Source organism: Xenopus laevis, chromosome 9_10L, assembly GCF_017654675.1.
Source record: "Xenopus laevis strain J_2021 chromosome 9_10L, Xenopus_laevis_v10.1, whole genome shotgun sequence".
NCBI lineage: Eukaryota > Metazoa > Chordata > Amphibia > Anura > Pipidae > Xenopus > Xenopus laevis.
Window position 1 is genome coordinate 80,907,104 of NC_054387.1, and position 27,774 is coordinate 80,934,877.

The following is a 27,774-nucleotide window of genomic DNA, read 5'->3' on the forward strand; positions in this document are numbered from 1 at the left end:
TGAGGAAATAAATAATACTTGCTCTTTCTGAAATAACAACATTTACAAAGAAGATCAAAAGATCAAGCTGTTTTTTTACACTGATGCAGAACGTATGCAAATGTATCCTTCCTTACCTTCTCCATAGGCACAAACAGCATAACACACATTATCCTCTGGCATGCAGTTCTGTCAATGTAAAGCTAATGCCGTGTGACATGACCTATAGAGAAGAGAACTATTATCATGCAATAGAAGCCTAAAGGAAATGTGAAATTTGTAATTCATCACCATTTTTATGATGTTTTTTTTTAGCATTGTGCTTCAAAGCTATTTTGACCCATTTCACACATGCTTATCATAATGTAGTTAACCCCTAGGTCTCACCTCACACACTTGCAAAATCATTAACAAAATTACAATCATAGGTGTCTACAACCACCACTATTACAGATACATAGAAATAACAAGAAAAACTGAAATTCAATATAAAATTATTGCAGTATAAATTATTAAGCCAAAAAACTATTAGACTGTCATGTTAGGCATGTGGAAGAGGGCAGGATTGGAAAGGGACATCTTGCGCCAAGTAATTTGATTCAATCAATTGCATCACAGTAAGTTTAAACGCAGAAGCTTTTAAGGATCTGTCCAGTAGAAATGATAGGTCTGATGCATCCACAAGTTACTGTATATAAACTAGGAAACATCCAGTAGAGCATTGGAAAAAAAAACCTACAGAGCCAGAATTAGAAAGCATTAAACAAGTTTGAAGGGCAGGAGAAAAAAGCCAAGAACTATAACAGAAGCCCACAGATACATACTGGAGCCCTTTCTGAAAAAGGAAATGACTTATTAGGTAAACACCACAGAGACCAAATTGTTTAGCAAAATAATTCTAAATTAAAAAAATATTTTCTTTTAAGGGTGGTGGTAGATGGGGAGATTAGTCGCCCAGCAACAAATCCTCTCTACTGCAGGCAACTAACCTACCCGAAATGAATTCCCACCGGCAAGAATACGAATACACCAGCGGGATGGCATACAAACCACTTCGGATTTCCAAAGTTGCCCAAAGTTTCCTTGTGAGGCAACTCGATTCGTATGCCATCCTGACTGTGATTCATATTCTTGCTGGCGGGAAGGCATTTGGGGAGATTAGTAGCTCGCAGGAGAGATGATTTGTTACTGGCTGACTAATCTCCCCATCTGTCACCACCTTAAGTGGAAGACATTTATAGTAAACACAAACATATTGATCCAGAGTAGAGCAATAAAAGGATTATAAATACCGAAACAATTACGCAACATACATTATGTTGTATATGGTTAAACTGATGGTAAATAAGATTATAAAAACATTTAACTTCAAACTAGTTCTTCAAGACAAACTTACTGTATAAATAAGAAAGGGGGGTTCAGAAAATTCTCAGAGCCTAAATCAAATCCAGTTTGAACCACAATTTCAAAATTTCCCCTAGAAAACATTGTAGCTCTTATTTCTTTGGCCATGACATTGATACTGATCAGTTATTATTTTAAACCTACTTTTTAGTAATAGTTACAAACATATGATGACTGCCTTTCCAAGTAAATGTCATACTCTATATTTAAATAGTATTGGTTGGCACGCAAGAAACATCGACCCCATCAGATCTAAAGTAGGAAACAGCAGGCTGGATTGTGGGGACAGAGGATGAAGATCTATGATACAGCATTTAATCATTAACCTAAAATCAAGCTTTATTGAGTCCACAGTTAAAGCAATGTATATAATACAAGCCATGTCACTTTTCTCTGCAATAGCTATTGAACCCCTGGACATTTACTTAAGACAGACCACAAGTGTCAAAAGATTTAAGTGCGGTGTGTTTGAGGATAAGCTAGCTCTTTATGCCAATGACCTGCTCTTATTTCTGGAAGACCCCCAGAGGTCGTTGCTAGAGGTCTTGTCCTCTAGGGTTAACCATAAATAAGTCTAAATCTGTCATTTTCCCCCTTGACCATATTCCCTCTCACCCCCCTCCACTCAGGTCCTCAAATGGGTGCCCAGATTCAAGTATCTGGGCATCATTATTTCTGCAGAGCTCTCCACATACATAGCCGATAATATTGACCCTCTAATCGACCAATTTAAACACACATCCAATGTTTGGTCCAAACTACCTATTACTCTGTGGGGTAGAATTAACTTGTATAAAATGTTTTACCTGCCCAAACTGCTATACAAGCTAGACAACTCCCTTATATGAATCCCAGAGACCCTCTTTCGAAAAGCAAATGCAGTCCTCCTCCCCTTTTTGTGGGCAAACCAATCTCCACGCATAGCTTGGACCTCTCTCACAGCCCCACTGGACAAAGGTGGTTTAGCTTTACCCCACCTATGCCTATACTTCCTGGCCAGTCAAATTTACCACATACACAGCTGGTTCCATAGCGATATAGACGCTCCTGGCCTCATACTCCTGGCCGCAAGACTGGGTTCTTTAGAGGCGATCGGGTATTAGTCATATAGACAATTAGCGGACTATAGCAGCTAACCATCAACAATATCTAACCCATTCAGAGCCTTGAAGATAGCATGTTCATACTCGGGGCACAAGCCACCAATACTCTCCCCCCACATACCACTTTGGAGAAACTGTAATCTGCACCATTTGAAATCTCTGCAGGACTTTGACTACTGGCCACTATGAGGCCTAAAATCTATAAGGGACATCCTAATAAACCGGGTATTTCCCTCATACCAGCAACTAGACAAAACTTAATGAGCCGAACCTGCAACTGTTTCGGTATCTTCAAATTCGTCATGCATTTCGTGCACAGTTTTCTTCCCTAGAGATTTAATATACTATGCCTCCAGTGGAACTTCTCCATAACCCTGATCACTCAAAACTGATATCTAGATTGTATCATACACTCATGAGTGTGCCCCCCCACCCTTCAATAAAGCCAAAAGGCATTGGCATCAGCTGCTACCAGCCCATTCATCAATTATATATTACCCCCATAAAACTTCAGAAAATGGGCCAACAATCTGAGGCTAGATGCCCAAGATGCCAACAACCTGAAGCGTCTCTCCTACATTTGGCGTGGCAATGCCCTCCAATACAGAGGTTCTGACAAAGGGTGATGAGATACTTGGCAGATAATTTGTCCCTCCCACAGGTGTGCTCCCCCGAGGTCTGTTTACTTGGACTTGTAGAACTATTACCCCTAAACTGGACCAGATCGCTCATGAGAACAACTATGTACTATGCCAAGAAACTGGTAATTATGGGTTGGATGGGCAATAATCCCCCCCCACACACTAGCCCAATGGGTCAACATAATTAACAAAGCCCTCCCATCCATCAAGCTTACCTACCTAGCTAGAGGCTGCCCTGGAAAATTCGAAAAGATATGGGACCCATGGCTAGATCTTAATCCACTTGTGCTCCCAGAATCCTAAGGTTTATCTTAGCTAAACAGACCAACCAAACACTAACGGCACGGTATATTGACTATATACAAGGTGATATGTAGGTTTGTAATTTGGTATACCAAGTACTGATGACTATGTAATGTTTATTGAATGTGCAAAGGAAACACCAAGTGCAAACTGTTACCAATATTTGTGAACCAAGTTGTTGTATGTACTCCCCTACCCCTTCCCTTGAAAATAAAAAATAAAAACTTTAAAGAAAATTGCCTCAACCCCAAATATTCAAGGCTTCAGTGAATCTCATACAGGAACTAAAAAATTGCAAGTGCTGCCAAGTCTGTATGGAACAACAAATATGGATAATCTGTAACATGCTGTGCTGTGGTTTCCATTATTATATATTAACCTCTGTCCTCTAGGCCCTTTTCTTCCTTACTTTGTAATGGAATATTTACCTGAGAGAACCTTAGAAGACCTTTTGGATGGGAAAGCTCCTTTTGATATCCACACTATATGGTAAGAAACCTGCTGCAAATATCATCTGGCAGGTTCGCTACAAAAAATCTGTGGAGAGAATTGAACATGCTTATCTAGGCGAATTGGTTCTACATTTAGCAATAAATTGTTAGATAATATACAGTATGACAGGGGTACTCAACTTTTTTTTCCTGTGAGCCACGTTCAAATGTAAAAAGAGTTTGGGAGCAACACAAGCATGAAAAACGTCCCTGGGTTACAAAATAAAGGCTGCGATTGGCTATTTTTGTAGCCCCTAAGTGGACTGGCAGCCTACAGGAGGCTCTGTTTGGCAGTATACCTGGTTTTTATGCAACCAAAACTTGCCTCCAAACCAGGAATTCAAAAATAAGCACCTGCTTTGAGGCCACTGGGAGCAACATCCAAGAGGCAATATGTTGCTCACAAACCACCAGTTGGGGGGTCTTTGATATATGGTACAGTATGGGTGCTTACAAGAAAGATGTTCTGGGGTTTCTGTTCTTTTTTTACTTTATCTTTCACTGACTGATAATCAAATGGAATTATTCTTTAGTAACAGAAGAGAATAATCTTTGCTTATCAGGGATATGAAAATTAGATAAAATCAGAACTAAATTGTTACTTATGATTTGAGCGCAAGTAAATCTGAAGGTTATGTTGGTACACATTAGTAGATGACCCATGGGGTAAAATTACGTTTCTTTAAATGATATACTGTATTATTATTTATCTCAAATCACATCTGGGCATACTTTTGTGCTGGATTGTTGATGCCCCCTTTTGTGTCATTACCTGCTATTTGGAAAACTATGAATAAGCGTGCAAAGGATTTTACTTACACAGACACAGCGTGGGAACATTTTTTTAGACTTTTTAGAGAACTTTGTTCCAGGAAACAAAAAGTTTTTCAAAGCACATTTAAGCAGTTAGAGCATTTGCCTAAAGGAAGATTAACCTCAAACATACACAGAATATCTTATACAAGGATTCCTGGAGGTCTGAGGATGCCAATAAAATGTATTTGAACCAAAAAAATAGGGCACTCTCTTACCACCGCACAGTTCTGAAGTAAAAATGGCAGATTTTGGCCAGGTTGTGTAAAGACCACTAAAACAAAGCCTTAAGTAACACCCACCAGTGAGGACAGACAGGTGAGTGTACATCAGGCCAGGCTTAACTTGTAGAAAGGGCACATAATGTACACTTCCTCACCACCACTCGTCTGGACTGAGACTCAAAATAGGCCTTGACATTAGGTAGACAAAGGCCCAAATAGGCTCATGTGGACATAATATAGGCACCAGTCTATGACAGCAGCCCCTCTGTCAATCTAGACTTCAGTGTGTTATGTTAATGGGGGGGGGGGTTGTGCTGTGAGCCTATGGTTTAGAAAACATTTCACATCATTGGGGGCTTACCTAAATGTTCTTAATTAATGACACATGGGTATCACTTTGCAACACAAGTGTATGTAAGTCTGATTTGTAGCCATCTTGTTTATGATGTAGCTATCTCTGCTTAACCTTGACACATTGTAATGTAGCATGTTGAACACCTTGATAGAACCGTGGAAGTCAAAATACCTTCTGTGTCATAGGCTAATAAGGTCCCCTGATAACTAATTCTGAACTAGTTAATAGATAATAGACACACACTAGAAAATCTAAGAAGGCAAATGCTGTTATCAGTAAAGCTTGTAATGGAGAAGAAAATGTATAGGCTCAAGGCTACTAAACAACTCAGCATTCCACATTGTGATGCTTGCTGTGATAATGACAAAGACTAATGGAAAATATTCATTAGTTTCTATTGGGTGGAATAGATTTGCAGCATTACTGTAACAGGTTGATACATGAGGGGCAGTTAACAATATCAAGCAATTTGCAATTAGTAGGAAGACAAAAAGTTGGAAAATGACAAAGAAGATCAGATTGGTTGTTGTGGGTACCTGCAATGGTGCTGTTTAGTACTAAGCCCTATATTCAGCCCTATGTTCTACAAATAAATCATAAAGACAAGGCAGTGGAATAGAAAAAAATATTTGCAAATGTTGTAAAATTGTTATATTCATGTCTTAGTAAATTGCTGATGGTGCAAAAGTTTGGTAAAATTTGACATTAAACTTTGTGAATATACCCATAAATTGTACTAAGAAATCTATTGGCTCCACTGTGTAGAAATGAAGCAACAACAATTTCAATATAGATGGAGACCACATGCAAAACAAAAATAATAAGAGAACCTCTGTCTGTGCCCAGAAGTAGACAGGACCTTTGTGCAGTCCTGACTAATATGGAATTTCAATAGTATATAGATAACAATTCATCTTCTGGAAGATATGGGAAGCCCTAAAAAAATATATTTTTGTGGGGCTGAGGTAAGGTTTCAATAAATGCCAGTTTCAGGGTACAGGACCCATTTCAAGACCTTGGTTCCCAGGGAAGAGTGTACTCCCATCTGCACTTTTTTGGAGCAAGAATTGCCCTGTTTTTTGCTCTGAAAGCAAAAGAAGTGTGACAGAAGCAGCAGTTTGACAGAAGAATGTTAACATATTTATATTCTGTTTTATTAAATGGAACTTTGTGGCTGTGACCTTGCATGAGTCTAGTCAAGGGGCAGTGGTAAAAAGTTTTGCAACATTGTCCTGAATTTCACGTTGAACATGGGGTAACTTTAGCCTGGGGACCATTTTACCACACTGTGGCAGATATATTTTCATGCTGTTTAGCAGCCTCACTTCAGTAAACAGAGCTCACATTTGCTTTATTATTGCTAATTATTATTTTCAATACCAGTTGTATAATATATAACATTCATAGATACTATATTTAACACAATAATGAATGGTGTTCCCAATCATGAAATATTCTGAACAGTAGATAACAGGCTGGGGCACATAAGGATGCATGTAAAAAGTAACAATATTATTTAATCAATAACATTTTGGAGGAACACTGTGCTCCTTTCACAGTGTTCCCAATACTTATATGTACTATTCTGACAGTAGGGTTGTTAGTATAGGAAGGGTTGTCAGTATAATGTAATATGTATTTTAATGTTAGACTGTAGCTGCTGAAATTCAAGTCTCTCTCTTTCTCTCTCTCTATATACATATAATATATTATTATCATTATTATTATATATATTATATTATATATTACTTTTTGCTCTATTCTAGTTTGCTGTTATACCACTTTTTACTGATAATAATCTAATAATCAAAACAAAAATATTCCAGTATAAAATAATTATTGGGTGAAGAGAGATGTTTTGTAACCCTATATAACCCACAGTAATTCAGGGATTGCAGGCAATTATTTGTATGTCATTGGTTAGGGGCAAGTGAAGCAAATGTTTGTTTGACAACTTGTATTTTGCATCGTGACATCCCATCTCTCCCAGCCTATTTCAAGCACTGGCAAAGGACTTCTTTGCTCACCAGCCAATTATGCAAACCATTTAATCAAAGTGCTGCTCTTGACTGGAGCAGGTAAATTATAATGACTGTTAGGGCAGCAGCCTAAGTCCATTGAGAGCTGTGATGGGTTAGTCTTGTTAAACATACAGGATTAGCACATTGAACATATCATGTAATAAAGCACTTACACCCAGCCTCGTGGAGTACTTTTTATTATTTTTAAAAGACTAAAATTGCAGAAAAAATATCCATTTAAATTGAATATGCATATACTGTAAATGTTTCTTTTTTGAAGCAGAAGTCCTGTTTTTATTGCAGTGTGTTGCTGTGAAAAAAGCCTTGCCTGGTCTATTGTGTTCTGTGGAGCACAGGTAATACATATTCATGAAATTCCCTATAACTTATGCCAAATAAAACTAAAGCTGTTTTTAAATAACAATATCATGCTTTAGTACAGACTTTTCCAAAGTGCCATTTAAATGACATTATGCATATTTTGTTTTAATGAAGTTACTGGCCCATTACAAACAGCTGGATTGGTCTCTAATACCATTGCTAAAGTCTGTTTATTGATCTTGCATTTGTTTGATTACTAAATACTTAAACTACAGGAGACCCAATGGCATAGGGGTCTGTAGAGCCAGATATATAGGGGCAAATTCACTAAGATTCGTAGTTGCGCCAGGCGCAACTTCGCCGCACTTCGCCACACTTCGCCAATTCACTAAAATCTGAAGTTGCGCACAGGGGTAGCGTAAGGTTGCGAAGTTGCGCTAGCGTTGATTCGCTAGCGATGGTTAATTTGCATACGGCGTCAAATTCAAATTTCAATGGAGGAATACGTAGAATCACTACAAATGCTTGGGAAACCTTCTAAACATCAAATTAAATTTTTATTTTGCCCTACACATGTGCCCACTGTATAGGTAAGTTGCCATGAGTCAGGAAATGTAGGGGGGAAGGAGGGGAGCCCCAAAAAAATTTTCAATCTTTTTCAGCCTATCACCCATAATGTAGAAAACACGCCAGCGTTTTTTGGGACTTAGAAAAAATGTTGACTTTTTTTGAAGCAATCCCTATCTACTCTATTGCGCTTCGCCTGGTCTGAGGTGGCGAAGGAAGTCTAGCGTAAAAGGTAGCGTTCAGTACACTGCGCATGTTAGTGAATTTGCGTAGTTACGTCCGTAGCGATAATTCGCCAGGGGTAAGGGTGCGAAGTAACACTAGCGAAGTTACGCCAGCATTCGTTAGTGAATTTGCGCAGTAACGAAAATGCCAAATGCTAGCGAAGTAACGCTAGCGTTCTGCGCTTCGGCGCTTAGTGAATTTGCCCCATAGTAAGTAAACATTAAGGGGCATATTTATCAAGGGTTGAATTTCGAATTGAAAAACCATCGAAATTCGAATTTAAAAAGACCAAAAGGTTTTTTTTGGTGGAATAGGTCTGTTTTTGATCTAATACGTCCGTATTCGGCTGAATTCGTATCGTACCAATCGAATTAATATTGTATTCGATTGAAATCAATTCTAAACTTTGATATTTTTTTTTTTCCAACAATTGACTCCAAATAGGTTCTAGGAGGTCCCCCATAGGCTAAAACAGCAATTCAGCAGGTTTTAGATGGCGAATTGTCAAATGCGAATTTTTGAAGAGACAGTACGTGATACATTTTTTTTCATTTTTTGCAAATTCAAATCGAATTTGGATTATTCCCTAGTCGAGGTACACAAAAATAACTCGAAATTCGAATTTTTAAAAGAAAAAGTAATCAGCCTTTTGAAAATGCTATTGGAAAGCACAGTGTTCATCCATCTTGTCTGTTTTTCCAGAGCGACTTCCACCCACGGAATTTAATGGATTATGTGAGGTCTGAAGTAGTATAAAATAACAGCGTCAAAGAGTTTGGGCAGCTTGAAATGAAACACACACTGATAAATTCAACATTTATTTCAAGCAGCTTTTTACATCGTTGTAAAAACATGTTCAGCATTAATTGTTTCACAATAGGCCCCTAAGTCAAGTGTAAGTACAGCAAGTTTACACCTGTCTCTCCCTATCCAAACTTTTGTTTTGTTTTTTTGTTATCGGCCCTTTAAGCAATATATTGACTAATGTAACCCTAATGTGCGAAATTTAAATGTAATGCTACAATTATTATATAGTTATATGTAATGGAGAAAAAGTACATAATACTAAACTACATAATAATTTTAAAAATATGTAAATTATTTGTTTAAACTGACTCTAAGGGAAATAGCCTTCCTTTTTTTTCTTTTTTGAGTTTCTGAATATTGGGTTTTCAGATAAGTGATCCCATAGCCATTTTAAAAGCTGCTGCAAAAAGCAGAGTACTTGTTCATTTACTCTGTGTCAGTATTTGGGAGACACATTAGTTTTTTATCAAATATAATGAAGGCATTATCAAAATAGGGAACCTAAATAACTCATGACTCCAATGGTGTATTAAAAGTCTGTTGGTTTAGTTAGCGAAGAGGACATGCAGTGAGAAAAATCCCGATGGATTGCTGCTCATTAGCTTCAGTCAAAATTCTGATAAGTGGAGGGGGGGCAAGGTGCTAACTTTTCACAAGGGTCCGTGAGTTTTCATTTACACAACTGAAATATAGGTACGTAATAGACAATTTCATTAGCTAGTCTTTTCTTAAATAGGCAAGGTGATTTTCGATAGTGTCTTATAGGAACAAACAGTTTTTTTTCCACAGGCTGATTAAATGCACTTGTAGAGCAGGTCAAAGACACAACCAGAAGCACAGAAGCTTCAAGATTGGAACTGTTGTTTGTTAATGCTTCTCCTGAAGATTCCACATTTGGTGGCCCTAAAATGATATATATGATCCTGATGACGATCTTCTACAGATCGAAACGCGTCTATTTTTTAATGAGTGATTAAAATAAAGCATACAATTTTATTCTAACGCTGATGTGAGCGACCTGCCGTGAGTGCTTTCTAACTGGGAATTATATATAGATCTCCAGAACTACATTTATTAAATGATATTGTATTGCAGTATCACCAACATGAACTCTAACATGCATAGTTTGGGACGACATGAATTTTAAGGGGGTAACTTACTAAAATTAAAATTTAACTCAAAAAAGTCAGGTCAAGAAAAGATTTGATAAAATGGAGCAAAAACTCGAATCATACTAATTTTTCAGATTTGCCAGCCAAATCGCTCGATTTTTTCGGGTTATCGACTGAAAACCTGAACTATTTTGATTATCGGATGAAACCCACCGCAGATCATGATATCTTCAAATTGTAAAAGGGACATCTGCCATTGACTTCTACATGACATCGGCAGGTTTGAGATGGAGGATTTACGGGTTCAGACTTTTAGCAGCTTCGAGGTATAATCAGGGTCAGACTGGTCAGACTGGTCAGACCCCCCCCCCGGCCTCATTGTCTTCCCGATGTTTTTTGGGCCGCCGATCGTGTGCGCTTGTGCACAGGCGCACACTATTGTTTTTGGATGATCAGGTAGTGGCGTAACTACCGGGGGAGCAGGGGGTTCAATTGGACCAGGGCCCACACCCCCACAGGGCCCCCCGGCAGATCACGCTGCAGCCACAAAAGAAAATCCCACGGAAGAGGGCGTCACCACTACGTTACATTACTGTTTTCGAGGCAGGAAGAAGCCGGCAAACCAAAGGATTGAGGTGCGTATCTGGGCCGGCGGGTCCACAAGAGCCGAGGGCCCACCGGGTTTTTTCCCGGTGTCCCGCCGGCCCAGTCCGACCCTGGGTATAATAAATCTTGAAAAATTTGAGGGTTTTTTTTCCTCTAAAAATGTGAGCTTTTGCCCAAAAAACCTCGGCCAGAAAAAAATCAAGGTTTGGTAACCTTCTAAAAATTGTTCATCTCTGATGAAGAACTATTGTTGTCTGTATGAAAGAATACATAGAATGAATGCTTCTATGCGCACACTTAAGATAGTAGCCACATGTATCAATTTCTTGGAAGCAATTTGCGTCACTGTGAGAAAAGATACAGTTTTTTTTATCATCTGTAACCTCAAGTCAAACCCGACTGTTATTAGGGTGGTGAGGTTTCCACTTGGACATTACCTGAAGGTGGTACAGATATGGCAGGGAGGAGGTTTTGCTGTGTTCTTTGTGATTCTATGTGATATGTAAAACTAATTGGAATCACTTAGTCCAGTAAAAACCAGTACAGGTGCAATGACAGACAGGTTTATGTGAAAGGTCATAAACAAGCTACAGGCACCATTAAAAGTCAAATTGGGAATTCAACAATTTTGCTTTAGGGTTGACAGCTTGCAAGCCAGACTGAGCTGACCACTGAGGTCACAAACTTCCAAAAGCAAGTTGTTGGCCCTAAAAACAAATCTGTATGAATATACAAGGAGGCAGCTTATTTAGCAACTGTTTTTATATGATTAGAAATGAGTGCTTAATGTATGCCAATCTGCTCATGTTAACCAATTTGGGTCAACATTTCTTTAGCTACTTGGCATGAACATCAATATTGTCCAATTAAGATCCTTTTAATTAGTTAAGTAGATGATTACATGACTCTGTGTATGTATATAGGGGCCACCAGGCTCATTGTTCCCAAATAAGATCCACGTTTAATATGTGGAACATGTATGGAACTGTGTGGCCAAGATGATGTCACATGTAGAGCATTGCCAACTTTACTAAAGCCACATTTGAAATGGTGGATAACCAATAGCAAGAATACATGTTGCAGACCGTACCTGTCATTAATCAGCCATGAGGAATTCATTTGACTGGACTGCTAACTTATATACAGCATGTCTGACAGCCTTCACATGAAGTTCCAATCTAGGAGGGAGCAGCAGTTAACAGACACACTAGTCAAATGTAAACAAGACTTCGGCCTATTGAATGATATAATACAGCCCAGCACAGACCTGTACAAGGTGGGGGTCTTAGAGCATCAAGGTGTCAATACATAGGGGTGGTTAAAGGGTAATGGACTGGTATAACTTATTGGCAGTAGTGCTAAATTGGATCCAGGGCTGATTTTTTGTTACACTCAGGGGCAGATTTATCACGGGTAGAATGAAGAGTTCATGGGAGTTTGTAAAAACTCCCATGAACTCGAAATTCGACTAAAAAATTACCAATGGAAATGTATCAGAAAATTAAAAATTTTCAAACTCGGATGAATGGGATCGACCTGCTAACTCGAATCGAATTTGCATCGAATTCGATTTGAGTTTTATTTATGAAAAAATTTCATTTTCAGGAAGGCTGCAAACAACTCAAAAGGACCAGTAACATCAAATTTTTTTAAAAAAAAATTTGTAAGTATACATCAAAAAATAAACACCAACACAAATTAAACTTTTAAATTGCAAAGCCTTTATTAAAAAATTACTGAAACTCCACTTCTGCTTTTCTTGAGAAAAGGCGACACAGCGCCCATCCATTCTGCAGCAGTTGATTCCTCTGCCCTGGCTATCTCTCCTGGCTGCTCTGCTCTGCCGTCAAGATTGGGGCAGCACTTGTAAGCGATGCACATGTTGTATTGTCCAGCCGACATCGCCATTACCACTTCCCTGCATTGCTCCTCCATCTCTCCCTGGTGTTTTTTTCTCCCCACACCCCCAGTCCCCACACTACGCTGCCCCGTACTCACCATGGACCACACACTTATTGTACATAGCAAGGCACTCATCTCATGGTATTTAATTAATGTGGAAACAAACTGGGACTTTTTATACTTTTCTTCGGTACAATCAATTCCACAAAGCAGCAGTGGGGAGCAACTGTCAGGCAATGGCGATGTTGGCTGGACGATACAACATGTGGATGGTCGCCGTGTCACCTTTTCTCAAGAAGAGCGGAAGTGGAGTTTCAGCAAGTTATTTTTTAATAAAGGCTTTGTAATTTAAAAGTTTAATTTGTGTTGGTGTTTATTTTTTGATGTATACTAACAAATTTTTTTTTAAAAAAAATTTGATGTTACTGGTCTTTAAGAACCCCTGCAAAGCTGGGGCCCCAGGAGGATTACCTTATTTACCAACCTAGCAGGATACCATGGGGCAAATTCACTATGCGCTGAAGCGCCTAACGCTAGCATCAATTCGCTAGCGTTGGGCATTTTGGTTACTTCGCAAATTCACTAACGGATGCTGGCGTAACTTTGCTAGTGTAACTTCGCACCCTTACGCCTTGCAAATTTGTGCAACGGACGTAACTAACAAATTCGCTAACGCGTGCATTTTTCTGAACGCTACCTTTTACGCTAGACTTCCTTCGCCACCTCAGACCAGGCGAAGCGCAATAGAGTAGATAGGGATTTCTTCAAAAAAAAGTAAAAAATTTTTCTAAGTCCCAAAAAATGCTGGCGTTTTTTCTATATTATGGGTGATAGGCTGAAAAAGATCGAATTTTTTTTTGGGGCTCCCCTCCTTCCCCCCTACATTTCCTAATTTATGGCAATTTACCTATACAGTGGGCACATGTTTAGGGCAAAATAAAAATTTAATTTGATGTTTTGAAGGTTTCCCAGGCATTTGTAGTGCTGCTAATATTCCTCCATTGAAATTTGAATTTGGCGCCGTATGCAAATTAACCATCGCTAGCGAATCAACGCTAGCGCAACTTCGCAACCTTACGCTACCCCTGAGTGCAACTTCGGATTTTAGTGAATTTGCGAAGCGCTGGAGAAACTACGCCTGGCGAAGTGCGGCGAAGTTACGCCTTGCGCAACTACGAATCTTAGTGAATGTCCCACCATGAGTGAAACCTCCACTTAAAGGACCAGTAACATCACATTTTTTAAAAACAAATTCGTTAGTATACATCAAAAAACTAAACACCAACACAAATTAAACTTTTAAATTGCAAAGCCTTTATTAAAAAATTAATGAAACTCCACTTCCGCTCTTCTTGAGAAAACATGTGTCCAGATTGGCAGTCATTGAGGCAACGACAACCGGGTGTACACAACACCACACATCATAACACGCAAGGAGCAACACGCTGATTGGCCAGAGCAGCTTTCCCCGCCTTTTCAGGTGTTGCTTCCGAATGAGAAAGAAACAGTCAGTTCGCTGATTATCTTGCGCATGCGTGCTGCGTTCCTGTGGCTCCAGCTACGTAAAAGTTTTTAACAAGTGATTCAAAAGAAGCAGAGAGCGAGTGGAAAAGGCGGGGGCGGAGGAAGAGGAAAGTAGAGAGGAGCTGGGCCGGGAGCAGACGCTATTGCACACAGCAGGCCGAGCCTTCCTAGCTCATTAGAAACTTTCAGCGGCGACGCGCACAATGGAGCGAGTTCCTTGGTAACCTGGTCTCCTGCAATGTTTCCTTTGCTTCGGCCAATCAGTGCCCGGGACTAGGAGAGGTGCGGCGCTGAAGGGGTGCTCCTGTTGTCCCCCTGACTTCGCTAATAACATGACCGAGTCTGCGACCGTGGACCAGAGCGCTCTAGAGGAAGTTCCTCCGAGTCGGGGTTTGGCTTCTATGAAAAGAAAGGCCTGGGCCAAGAGCAGAGATTCCTGGCAGGCTTCGGAGTGCGAGGATGTTGCAGCGGAAGCGAGCAAGGCTACACGGGAGGAGGGGACAGGTCAGTGCACAACTCATTGTCGCAGCGACAGGACAGCACGGGCTACTGTAGGCTTGGCTGGGGCTTTACCTGTTGCCACCAAATGTTATCTACAAACCATCGTCAGTGAGATACAAATCTTGTACTATTATTATCATGTATTTTTAGAACGCTGTTTTAAGATGTATCTATGCTCTGCTCTGTACCATTTCACATTGAGGAATTAAGATGTGTCAGGGCTGTTGCTTGCCCAACTCTGGGACTCCTGGATTGGCAGAGGGCCACCTGGGATGACATTTAGGCACAATGTCTAATTTTTTTCCCTTAGCTACAGCTGAAAGCCAAATCTGGCTGTTAGTTATGGTAACACTGTGTTCTAAACATGTTTAGCTGCCCTAGATAGTTACAGACTTGTGCTTATATAACTTATATAACTCGTACAGCAGTGTTTTAACCTTATTATGGCCTAAGGAGCAGTGGCCTAACTAGATATTATTGGACCCCACAGCAAATTAATTTTAGGGCCCCTCTAAATATCCAGAAGTTTTTGGTTTTACCAATATATATTGAAATGGCACATTAATTACTGCCTTATAGGTCCCCCTATACCTCCTGAGCCCCCCTCTGCAGCCTCAGTGGTCTGCTTCCTCTTTAGTTATGCCCCTGCTAAGGAGAGACCAAATGTCACTTTTCAAAGGGGAGCTCAAATCTGAAAGTGCAGACACTCACTCTGCTAGGGCATTCATTTGCTTCTGACATGCAGATATCTTTGCCAACACTGGGTTTTTATATATGCAAGGGGGGGCACTTCCTCTATTTGTCATACAATCTTACAGTGCAACGGTCAGAGTGAGGAACACTAACCGTCTCAGTGCAAAAAAACCCAAAAGAAAAAGTGTGAAAGTGTGTGTGTATATATGTATGTATATGTGTGTGTGTATATATATATATATATATATATATATATATATATATATATATATATATATATATATATATATATATATATATATATATATGTATATGTAAAAAAATATATATATTATATATATATATATATATATATATATATATATATATATATATATATATATATATATATATTAATAAATACACACACAGAATAATAAGGACTGACTTTCTGTCAGTATTTAACTTGTGTATTTGTGTGTATATAGATGGAAATATACAAGTTTAAAACAGCTGGCCTATTTTATACTAGAAAGTCCATTAAACTGTTCATACTGCTGTGTGTTATTTAAGGCTATGGACACACATCTGATTAACCGCAACGTTTTCTCTGCGGTCCGCGATGCGATTTTTAAAAAAAGCCTCTGCCTAGTGGTTTCAAATTAAGGCTATGGCACTTCCGGTAGCGTATTTACGTAGCGGTCATCTTTCTTAAAAACCGCCGCGGGTTAAATGTATGTGTGTCCATAGCCTTAGGCTGGTCCATTCAATGCAAATTATATTTGACCTTGATCTCAATTTAGTTTTCATGTAACCTTATTTTTTTAAAATGTATTTAAGGAGAAAATCTACTTAGAAACCCAGTTTATATTAATATTGTAAACAAATTTATACATCATTTAACCTGTTTTGCCAAGTTGTGTATATGTCAAACATACATATTGCATACAAATACTGACTAATACAAGTAAAAAAGGACCATGCTAAATAAAGCATACCATCGAAAAAGATTTGTTGCTGCCTGAATTAGAGCCACTAGTTTGAACTGTCTAGATACATATTTCATTGTTTTCTATGGGGTAAGTAGTCCACATTAGAAACCATGAAAGCTGCTTCTAGCCAGCTTTCAGTAGCAGGTAACTAATCTCCCTGAGTAACACATGCATTATTTTTGGCTACTAGCAAAGCTGATTAGTGTTTCCACCTTTAAGCCCAGTATTTTTTTTTTCCTTTTGTAGACCTAAATCAGCACCCCATAGCTTCGGAAGTAAACTGCTGTAAATTCATTAAGTAGCAAAATGTGAATTTAATGTGCCAAATATTTTTCACATTCACCTTCAGTACACTAGTCAGTGGCAGCTACAACATTTAGCTGCTCAACAAATATTCTACAGAGAGGCAGTAGTATTCACAGTAAAGTGCTAAAAGGGAAACAATGTTACAGTCACTATGGTAATTATTGTGCTATGGTAGTTTTTCTTTTTGCAGATTAGGGGAAAAAAAAATAAGAGTACTTGCATTATTATCAGTTAGGAAACCCTCGGAGTAGGAATTCAGTATAAAGATATTTTGTATCCCACCTTCCATTCTGTGTGTAGTGCAGTTTGTTGTTGGATGCAGAGCACGCAACATTTGCTTGTTATTTGGAATGCTTGGGACATGGAGTTTCCTGGATAAGGGGACTTCCCATAATTTGGATCACTGTGCCTTAAGGCTACAATTACCATAATCTACTTGTAAATTTGTCGATGCCACTTTAAAACCAGTGCTGGTTTCCTAACTCTAAACTAATTTCTAAAATGCACTGCATTAAAGGAGTTGTTCACCTTCCAGGAGAGCCGGGCCAACTCGGCCAGGCGCCCTAGGCAACCTGGCCGGGCACGGCTCCTGCTGAGTGTGCACTTGATTGCGCATGCACTGTGCTCGAGCGCGCATGCGCGAAACTGCGATAGAGTGCGCAGAAGCGCAGTTATGCAAAAACTACCAGCACCAGTCGGGGAGAGACGGGACCGGACATGGGGTAGGCGACAGAGCAGGTACGTGCCTGGTGCCCCCCCAGCTTTGTGCCCTAGGCACGTGCCTACCCCCAGTTCCAGCCCTGCCTTTCAGACACTTAAGTTCAGTTGTTTTCAGATTGTTGACCAGCAATAAAGACTATATTCAATTGCTTTCCATGTTTTATTTTTGACTGTTTTTGTAGAATCAACATTTAAAGTTTAATGCAACTCACCTCTCTCTGGGGCTTCAGTCTGACAGCTCTCGATCCAGGTACAGATTCTGAACTGTTCCAATTTGTCCATTAGTTGATACATTTCTCAGCAACATCTGTGGATTATTAGCAACTATTGTATTAATTATAACAGCTGCCTTAATGAAATTTAGGGATTCTACTCCGGAGGGCCAAAGATAACTAATGTATCAATATAGAACAGTTTACACCAGGGGTGTCCAAACTTTTCGTAACGAGGGCCAGATTTGGTGAGGTGAAAATGTGTGGGGGGCGACCATTCAGTCTGACATTCTTTGAACTAGTAACATCATTTAAACAAGGAATCGTGTAGCAGTAATATTTGGGCACATTATTGAAATGATCTGCCTAGAAGCATGTAGAAGTAGTATCTATTACTAACACCTTCAGCACACAGGCAGCAGTATAGACCAAGTGGCAGATAATTTCACTAATGACTAATGTGCCCAAATATTACTGCTACGGCTATGTGATTCCTAATTGCACTGTGCTGGCGGGCCGCATTATAATTAATTTCATGATGGAGGCTGAGGGCCGGTGTAAATTTGAAAAGGCGCCGCAATTGTCCCCCGGGCCTGACTTTGGACATGCCTAGTTTACAGTGTCTGCCCCCCCCCCCTCCACAAGCTGCTTTAGAAAGACAAATGAAGGTGAAAAATGAAACTTTAAACTTCAATGTTAGTAACACAGTAGAAACCAATTGAAAAAAGCCTTTATTTCTGGTGAACAATCGAAACCAACTGAACTAAAAAAAAAAAGTGTTTGAAGATAAACAACCCCTTTAGGAATTACTAGCAAAGAATCATGATCTCTTCTTATCATATTTGCCCAAATTTTCCACAAGATTAATTGTTACACCTGTTTTAATATGGAAATTTCCCACCTAGAGAAAAAAAAACTATGTAGGATTTGCAATACAACTGCAGCCTATAGTCTTCATGCCATTAATCAATAAGCTAAAATAGCTGATTGTTTTTCATGCTTAACTTCTCTAAATTAAAATGTTTCCTCATTGTGTTAGCTCATTTTCCCCCGTTTGGAAGATAGGTTTTATCTTCAATTTATCTTTTGGAGATCGCATAGTTGGCCAGACATTTTTGTTCTAACTAACCTTTTGGGGTATGAGATAGGTGTGGGGGGCTGTATAATATGATAATATAATGGTTGCTGTTCTCTTGAAATCTGTAAGATCTAAAGATTTCCAAAAGGGAACTGCATTATAAAATATTTGTACTGTATTGTGAGCATTAATATGTGTAATTGCTGTAGTTACTGTATATTTGCACATAATTCAGAGAGGACACCTGCTAACATTTAAAGGAAGGTTTTATAAATGTGAAATATGGGTATGTTTTAGGAGCCACAGACCAAAATAATGTTCTTTTGTAAATGACCCCTCCCCATTATAACACTCCCTTTTTTTTCTTTAAATAAACTAAAAGTGGCTATACACTGGCCAAAAGATCGAATCCACACAATATTGCCCAAACTAGGGCACTAAATGAGCAGATCTTAATGCATGTCCAGCTTTAGTGTTATTTTCTGTACCTAGTTTTGTCAAGCAGTTTGGATGGTTTCAACTGTTCGGTGCATGTATAACCTGTTGTGAGGCCAGTAATCCTGGTAGAACAAGGCACTCGCGTCAAACTTCTGTTGGTCAACTGAATTGAAGTGGAGGGCAGCCGCAGCTCTTCACTTCCAACTTTTTCGATCATTTAACCTAAATGAATGAAATTATGCAAAGGTGGCCATGCACATTTATAGCAGGAAATTATCATGCAAGTACAATTTCATTACAGCATTGTTATAATTTATAACACCTGCTGTTTGATGGGAAAATGGAACTGAAACACTAGTAGGCGCAGCAAGATTGCAAACATTTATAGAGGAATATAACCCCCCGACTATTTTAGAGATTTGTTTATTCAGGTGCACCTTTTTTTTTTTTAAGAGCAAATAAACACTTTTTAAGCTGTGAAAAATCAATATATTGAGCGGAAACAATAGTAGTCTGCTTTGAAGGGACCACTGTTGCAGTCCCCTGTAGGCAGGCAAATGGTGCCAAGTGAATTTCTTAGAATTTTACCTTTAATTTACTTTACCACCTGCTCTACATTTACCAACACATAATGTACACTGTTTGCCCTTGCGAAAAGATGGCAGAAGGCCTTAAACGTAAACGTAGATATTTACAAATAATACAGTACTTTGCCATACATGCATCTCTGTAAGGCAGACCATGTATCTGAGGTTGAAAAACACTTGCCTCGATCCAGTGTACAAATTAGCAATAGGGTAATCCAATACACCCATTGTTACATTTTCCCGAAAAATCCCAGTTCGCGAAAAATCATCCGTATTTTTGCACAAAAACCACTAAATCTTCGGATTTTTGCACAAAACCCTGCACAGATCGGGATATCTTCAGGACTTCTCTCATTGACTTATATATAACCTCTGCCGGGTTTTTGGATTCTGACTTTTTTCATCCTTGAGGTATAAGAAATCCCGAACAATTCGAATTTTTTTCTTCACAAAAAAAAGGGTTTTTATAGTAAAAAAAAAAAAACATAACATTTTTTGAGATTTGGCATTCAGATTTTATTAAATAACACAAGACACTATACTATGGGTTATATTAATAGTAAACACATGGCAAATTTTTAATTATCCCTTCAGTTGTCTGTGCAAAGTCTTAGGGCCCTAAGCAGTATATTTTGCTTTCTTGTTGTTCTGACTCTTGAAACAGCATAGTAGCGGTCAGCTGATTACCAGACTTTTGTAGAATCATGCAAGGGATTTTGGAAAATGGGAGTTGTTATACTGCCCTATCACTGTGTGTGTATAATTACGAATATGCAAATCTTACCATGGGAAGCTGTTTGCACACAGTTGGTGCTGATGCCCACATGGTAGGCAGTTGCTGGTTATTGCCTATATATATAAAGAAATAGGTTGTTTCTTCTCAATGCTGTTGGTACAATTGGCAGTGGCCATAAATTCAGTTTGTTATAATGTGTCATTGACTGCTTTGTCAGGAAAGGATTAGTTGCCTTGCAACTGTTTCCCACCCACACTTTGTGCTTGTTTTACTTTTGTCTAAACTCTCTGTGTTTGTATAAATTGTTACATAATCTTCAGGAAACGATACTTGCATGAGGACAACTGTCCACTAAATGGGCCCTTACACTCAAGCATTAATCTATTGAAATATTTTTTAAATGCAGATTAAAATTCAGTATGTTGGTACAACTGTACCAACATTTACATTTTAATAAATACAACTATGCAGCATTAAATGGAATCCATTTACTCTAGATGTGCTGAAACTTGAGGCTCTCACACCCACAAGAAAAAGATCTGTATGTAAGCACTCCCAGCGGTCAGTTCTTTCTATTTCAAACATTTACAGCTTTGTTGACTCTAAAGCTGACCGTATATGCCCAGATTTGGTTGGGCAGATTGACTGGGCTAGTGTTCAGGCCAATAATCTTCTGGTTCTGGTAGATCGAGGATTAAGGGACCTAAAGAAAATTTCCATTGTTGCATGAAGTACGGAAGCCAAACTAATGTAACGCTGTAAAGGGCTGATCAGTCAGTACTGTACTATGTATGAGTGTTTTATGGGACCTTATAGGATTTTCTTTTCATGCATTAGTTGTGCTCAAACATGCATCCAAAATACAAAATGCACCAGCTAACTGATTCCATTTTATTATGCTTAGTTGTGTCCAAAAGCATTTATATCTGCATTAGCACAGTAAAATGCTTTTTTTAATTTATTTGTTTTAAAAGCTACATGCTGTGGGGTTTTTTGTATTCAATGTGCATTCAGCAAATGCAAAAATAGAGAAAGGCACGTTGAATGCAATAAACAAATGTAAACTATATACATGTACTTGACACATTCAACATGCTTTTCAATAAACTCATGTATGGGCCATAAGTCTGATTTGACTCATGACCCCACTGCTGCTTGTTGCAAAAGGTTATCGTCCTGATCTGGAAGAGTAAAAAAGTAATGTCGTGGCCAAATAACCTATGTTGTATTGTGGGTCGTGGGTGCGTTCAGGTTGAGCTCTTCTGCCTGCTCTCCCCACCCCGTAGATTTACATTGCCTGCTTCTGGCTTCCCTTTTTATACTTGCATGCTCGCCCTGCCCCTTTTTGATGTCATCAATTGGGGGTGGGTCTATAAATGGGGGGGAGGAGGCTGGTGCTGGTGGGTTTCCGGTCAGGTGCGGTTGAGTTTTTCTCAACCCGCACATCACTATTATGCGATCAGCCTACAATTTGTGACTAAAATACCTTTTGTAATATGAGATAAAATAAATGTCAGGTTTATGGCACACACAAGAAACTAGTTCCCTAACAGGGTTTATGGACAGCATTTGCTCATTTACTATATTTTTTTTTTCTAACAGATTACATTATTTAAAGCAAAGAACAGTTCATGGCTTCCCCCTCTATAAATGATCCAGTCCAAACAGGGTACATTGCTGATACATGTGCAGTAGCTAGGAACATGCTTTATTCTAATCAGTCGGGTTTGTGTACATTGTAATATATTTCCCAGGTTGGTTCAGCCATGCCCTTATCTGTTCACTCATGCGTGCCACACAGTTGGCTTTTAGATCCAAATGCTTACAGAGCCCAAGGCCAAGTACCCAGGAACCTGCTCTTTAGTCACAAAATTGTAAGGCAAGGATAGGCAAACTTTTGCACTCAAGCTATTGCAGACTTCCAATGAATTATGCTAGACTGCCAGCATCTGCCCAGACTGTGTGTGCCAGGGCAGTTACTAGATATCCCTTTGGATATCCTGCCTGGCACAGACAGTAATAGCTGCTGCTGTTGCTACCTTTCCTTTGTACCTACATTGCTTACCCATTGTGCGTCATGTGTGGATGTTTTAATTGTGCTGGATTTTTAATTTGATTGATGCCTAGGATGCAGTGTTACCCACTTTGTATATTTGGGCTTCTAGTATCAAAGGTATTTTCCCTCAATTATTTAACATTGACTGGACCCCTGCTGTATTGGCAAAAGTTAGGGGGCTATATAGATCAGAAATCTGGACTAAGAAAATTAAGTTTAGATCCGGTGAAGAAAGGTTATATCTGTGGGTTATGTGGCATGCTCCACTCTCCTCTTCCTTCTTATTTTAATAATCTTAATCTTAATTTTTTTTTTTTTTTTTTTTTTTTTTTTACTTCCATTTCTTTAGAGTTCGTAGACCCCATTCTGCCCTGTAGGCTCTGTAGCAAAAGTAAGATGTTGCATATTCAGCACTTCAATTCAGTCCAAGTGAATGAGGAACTTCAAGAAGCTTCATTCAACAGCATTCACATGTTGGTGCAAATGAAAAGTGCCATTCCACTTTTACTTGTGTTGCTTCCAAGCAAGAAACCTCACCCATAGTTTTCCTTTCTCTTTCCAGATTTGTATACAGAACTCACTAGTACACATAAGTGCTCCAGATACAAGAACAGCAATCTCAAGGCTTTTATACTAGCTGATGCAGCACTTAAAGGGTTTGTTCACCTTCCAGACACTTTTTTCAGTTCCGTTATTTTCAGATTGTTCCCCAGAAATAAAGACTTTTTTTCAATTACTTTCCATTTTTTCACCATTTTGCCAAAAATGTTGAATCTAAGTCTAAGTTTGTTTCTCTGGTATTTCAGTCAGGCAGCTCAGTAATTCAGGTCGCCGACTCGGAACTAACTAAACGGTTACAATTTTGCAACATTTAGTTGATACATTTCTCAGCAGCATTTCTGGAGTATTAGCAGCTATTGTATCAATTCTAACAGCTGCCTTTAATGAAACTCAGGAGTAATTGGGAAAAAGCCTTTATTTCCGGTGAACTGTCTAGAACCAACTAAACTGAAAAAAGTGTTGGAAGGTGAACAGCCCCTTTAATTTCGCTGGTTTTGTATGTAAAGGAATGTAGACCTGAGAGCATTTTCTTTGCAGGCTGCTATGAGGAACTGCTGGCTATTTTGATGGAATAGCTTGCAACACACGTATATGTGTGTGTGTGTGTGTGTGTGTGTATATATATTTATTTTTTACAGCAAAGAATTCTAGCTTCAGGACAGGGGATGATATAATATGCCTTCTAGTAAATGTATGATAGACATAACTGCAAAAATATACAACATTTAACTAAATTTGCTGTTTGCCTTTCTTGCAGAGCATATACCCAATGAAAAGATAGCAATATGGCTGAAGGACTGTAGGTAAGTGTGTTCTTTAATAACCAAAGGACAGTTTCTGTTAATTATGGTTTGTTTTTCAGTAAACTCATGACTTTTTGCCTTATGAGATACTTTACACTCCCATACTATAGAATGCTGCCCTAGCCCAGTTTATTCTTTTTAAAGATATGTGATGGTGGCAAGCACTGATCCTGCATTTAAAGTTTTTGCCCACTTTAATCCAAGCATGTGGCAGGAAAACAACAAAAGTCTCTCTCACTTAGCCTCTAAAATGCAAGCACCTGCACTTGCAAGATAATATAGTTAAATGGTTAAGTTGGGGTGACAAAGTCTATAGTCAAGTTCAACCCCTCCAAATAAGCCCGTAGTTGTATATGCACATACTTATACAGAATCAAACTAGGACTAACACAATTCATGAAAGAATAATGCTGAATAACAATACATATATGTATTCATAAACACACACAGACAAGTCCTAAATTACACTGTAATTAAAAATAGGACTTTGATACATCACCACGAGCCTTATAACCCACCACCCTACTAACCCATATCTCAATGATCAGAAAATCTACAATAGCTGAGAGAGTATACAAACAACTAGCAAGACAAACCAACAACTCGAAATAATCAATCTGTATCCACAATATTCAGACAACCAATAATAATTAACCAATATAAGTAGTAAAACCTAGCTACCAATGAGCTAACAACTATCGATAAAAACACTGACTTACTGTCCAAGGCTTGGTAACTATTTCAGTCTCTGGGCTAGCAAGTTACTGCTTAGAGATAGACCCTTATAAATAGGTGTCTGTTCCCCCAAAAAGCTCCAGACTGTACTTTGGACTCCTCTTTTATACTGTTTTAGGGTCCCACCTTACAACGCAGCTGGCTAAACAGGTGAAACAGAAGCCAAGTTGGGCTCAAACTTCTTACTTTGGTTTCCTGTACTGTATGGAAAGGAAGGCTTTTCAGATCCTGTAATTGTTTGATGATCTCATAACATTTTGTGACAGGCTCTTTGCATAGTACCACGGGAACCTATAGCTACCCTTCATTTACACATTATAATGTAACTGTTACTTCACTTACCATCACCTCAGGGCCATCTGTTTTAGCCTGAGTAGCCAGATGCCTCTGGATCTTTCCAGAGTCCGTTTTTGTTTATACTAAATGATTCTTTTGATCTGAGTGGCCACAGTGTTATCAGATTAGTGTTTTGGCAACTCCCTTTCCAAGTATATGCCCATTTCATCTGTTTCTTTGTCATTTAATATGCACAATTTATTCACACAAATTATTTTACAAACATAACATGATGTCTATTAAGGCTTATTTCTTACAGTACATGAGTACAGTTAGGTTGCCTAAACTAGTCTTATCAAGTGTTTAGGTTTTCAAGATGTGTTTCACCGATAAGACCAGTAACAGCACACATTGTCATACTATGAGAGAAGGGTTGCTTCTACCATGACTATCAGACTGCAACAGGGGCAGTCAAAGAATTCCTTGCTGGCTACCATATTAATCTAGAGAGAACCCTTTGCTTCCTGTAGGTGCTAATGCACAGGGAATGCTGCCAAAATAACCATGTGGAAGTGCACTGTACAGAAATATTAAACTGTACCTCTGCATTATAAAGGCTCTAGTGCTTCAGATGTATAGCTTTCAGCTCTCATTTTGTGTGAGATACAATTTACATAAACATCTTCATTACGGTGCATTTGTTTTAGACCTATAATATTTAGTAATTGCAGTCAATGCTATTGAAACCTGGCTGAATTGCTGTGCTTGAGATTTGCATCATCACATTTTATTAGGGGATTGTGTGTGTCTGTACCAAGCAATTGGACGAGGTTACATGTATTTTAGGCATGTTTCTTGAAATGCAATTTTATTGTGCCCTCACACCCTTTTTTTATCTCTAGAGAGAGTTTGGTAAACTCTACTGTTACTATATTTTAGTTGCTGATATTCCTGGTGCTGCTAAGAAATGTATGAAATTACATAAGAAATTGTAACCATTAAAAGGAAGCTTTACTGGGAAATCATAGAGCTATGAAGAAAAAGCAAATTCATTTTTAATTATAAAAATAAAGGATAAAACTAAAAAGCAAAAAGTAATTGTTTCTGGTAATAAAAAAAAAACAAAGTTTTGTAGAAAAACTTTCAACATATTTTATTTATTTAGATGTAACTTTACAAAATACTTCCCTGTCGGCAGGAAAATGTTTTTTCACCAGACTGTTAAATGAAGCAGCCGACGGCTTCACTTGCTCTAAAATGGTCTTGTGGAGCCTTTCTGCATATACTATGTATTGTTTAATGTCATCATAATTTGTGTTCTTTATATGAGGAGGATGAGGATGTAGTATATTTTGTTCAGGTAGAATTCATTCTCTGCATATTTCTTACGAATTGCATGCTGGCCCACATTGTCTATGCAGTTCTTCTTTAAAGGGATGTTCACTTTTAACTTTTAGCCATTTTTTTTTTATTTGCATTCAAAACGCATTCTTTTCTTGTAGGTGAAAGATTACAATGGCGCAAATTGAAAAAAGGCTATATGGCACAGGTTAAATAGTGGATAACAGATAACACCATTATGTTCTACAGAGCTTATCTACTGTGTACCAGTGCAGGGCAACACTGCATTATATTTCTATAACTTTAAATTTTTTTTGATGTTACTGTCCCTTTAACAAAAAAGAATAAAGAGAGGAACTGTCCTGAAGCAGATTTCCAAGCAGTTGCATTAGAGGGGGGATAAAGTGGGAGGAGAGAGGATGGGGGAATGAGTCACGTAAAGTGGCCATGGACGTAACAATTACGATCTATTTTGGAAAAAATCTTTCCAGGAAAGATTGTTCATTTCGATATGCACGTGTAGAGCTGAATAGTCAGATATACAGGTAGAAACAATAGAATTATACCTGTATCTGAGGATTCAGCAGTAACAGCAGCCGATGTTAGAGTGCCTTCAAAGGCGCCCAATTAAAATTTTCTGTCTGGGCCAATAGAAGAGCTGACTGATATCCAAATTTTCTGCCGATATCTGTCGGCTCGTCTCCCACCATACACGCACCGAATATCGTATGAAAATGTTTTTGTGCGATAATGTCTGTAGTTAACTCTGGTGGGCCATTAAAAGCACCCACAAGGTGCCAGCAATCGGGCCATTCTTTTTCATTTGCTCGCTATATCAGCACATTAAATCAGCATATGTAAAAGTCCCCCATCATTTTACTTTCACAACCATAATGGTCCTTCTCCACTTGTTTCACCTATCCTCTATAGTTATCCAATCCACCACTCAATGATTCCTTCAAAAGTTCTTTCCCTTACTCTCTAATCCAAGATGGCAACAGTCTGGGTTTTTAGCTTGTGTTCCACAGTAGTATGCAAATATCAAGGCACAACATTAAAAGTATTTACTGCAGCGAACAGTCTTTAAAAAATGAAGATTACTGCATATAACGTGTTTCACCTATTCAGGTTTCCTCAGGCAGTATTAACTACATATAGCATAACAATTCACAGCATTGAGCAGGACGTAAATAAATACCCCTCCTCCCATGACATAAAAGCACAAGGTTAACTCTAGACCAGTGATCCCCAAGCTGTAGCCATTGATTCAATTTGATGAGAAAAGCTTATTTTATGGTTCATCATGTGAAAACTTAAAGGGTAAGATTCAATTGAGGAGGAACGTTTTCTTTTAATCAATTT

General features: G+C 38.6%; 1 protein-coding gene across 3 annotated transcripts in view; it reads left to right on the plus strand.

Annotated features, from left to right (window-relative positions):
- The first annotated feature begins 14,368 nt into the window (after positions 1 to 14,368).
- Positions 14,369 to 27,774, plus strand: part of itprid2.L (ITPR interacting domain containing 2 L homeolog) — a 52,939-nt gene continuing 39,533 nt past the window's right edge. For 2 of the 3 annotated variants that reach the window (XM_018236008.2, XM_018236009.2), the window contains exons 1-2: positions 14,370 to 14,902; positions 24,015 to 24,060. In XM_018236008.2, the coding sequence (XP_018091497.1) occupies positions 14,731 to 14,902; positions 24,015 to 24,060 (218 nt within the window). In that variant the 5' untranslated portion in view covers positions 14,370 to 14,730. Of the gene's footprint in view, positions 14,903 to 24,014; positions 24,061 to 27,774 lie in introns of all 3 variants that reach the window. The other variant, XR_005964239.1, reaches the window with a different exon arrangement.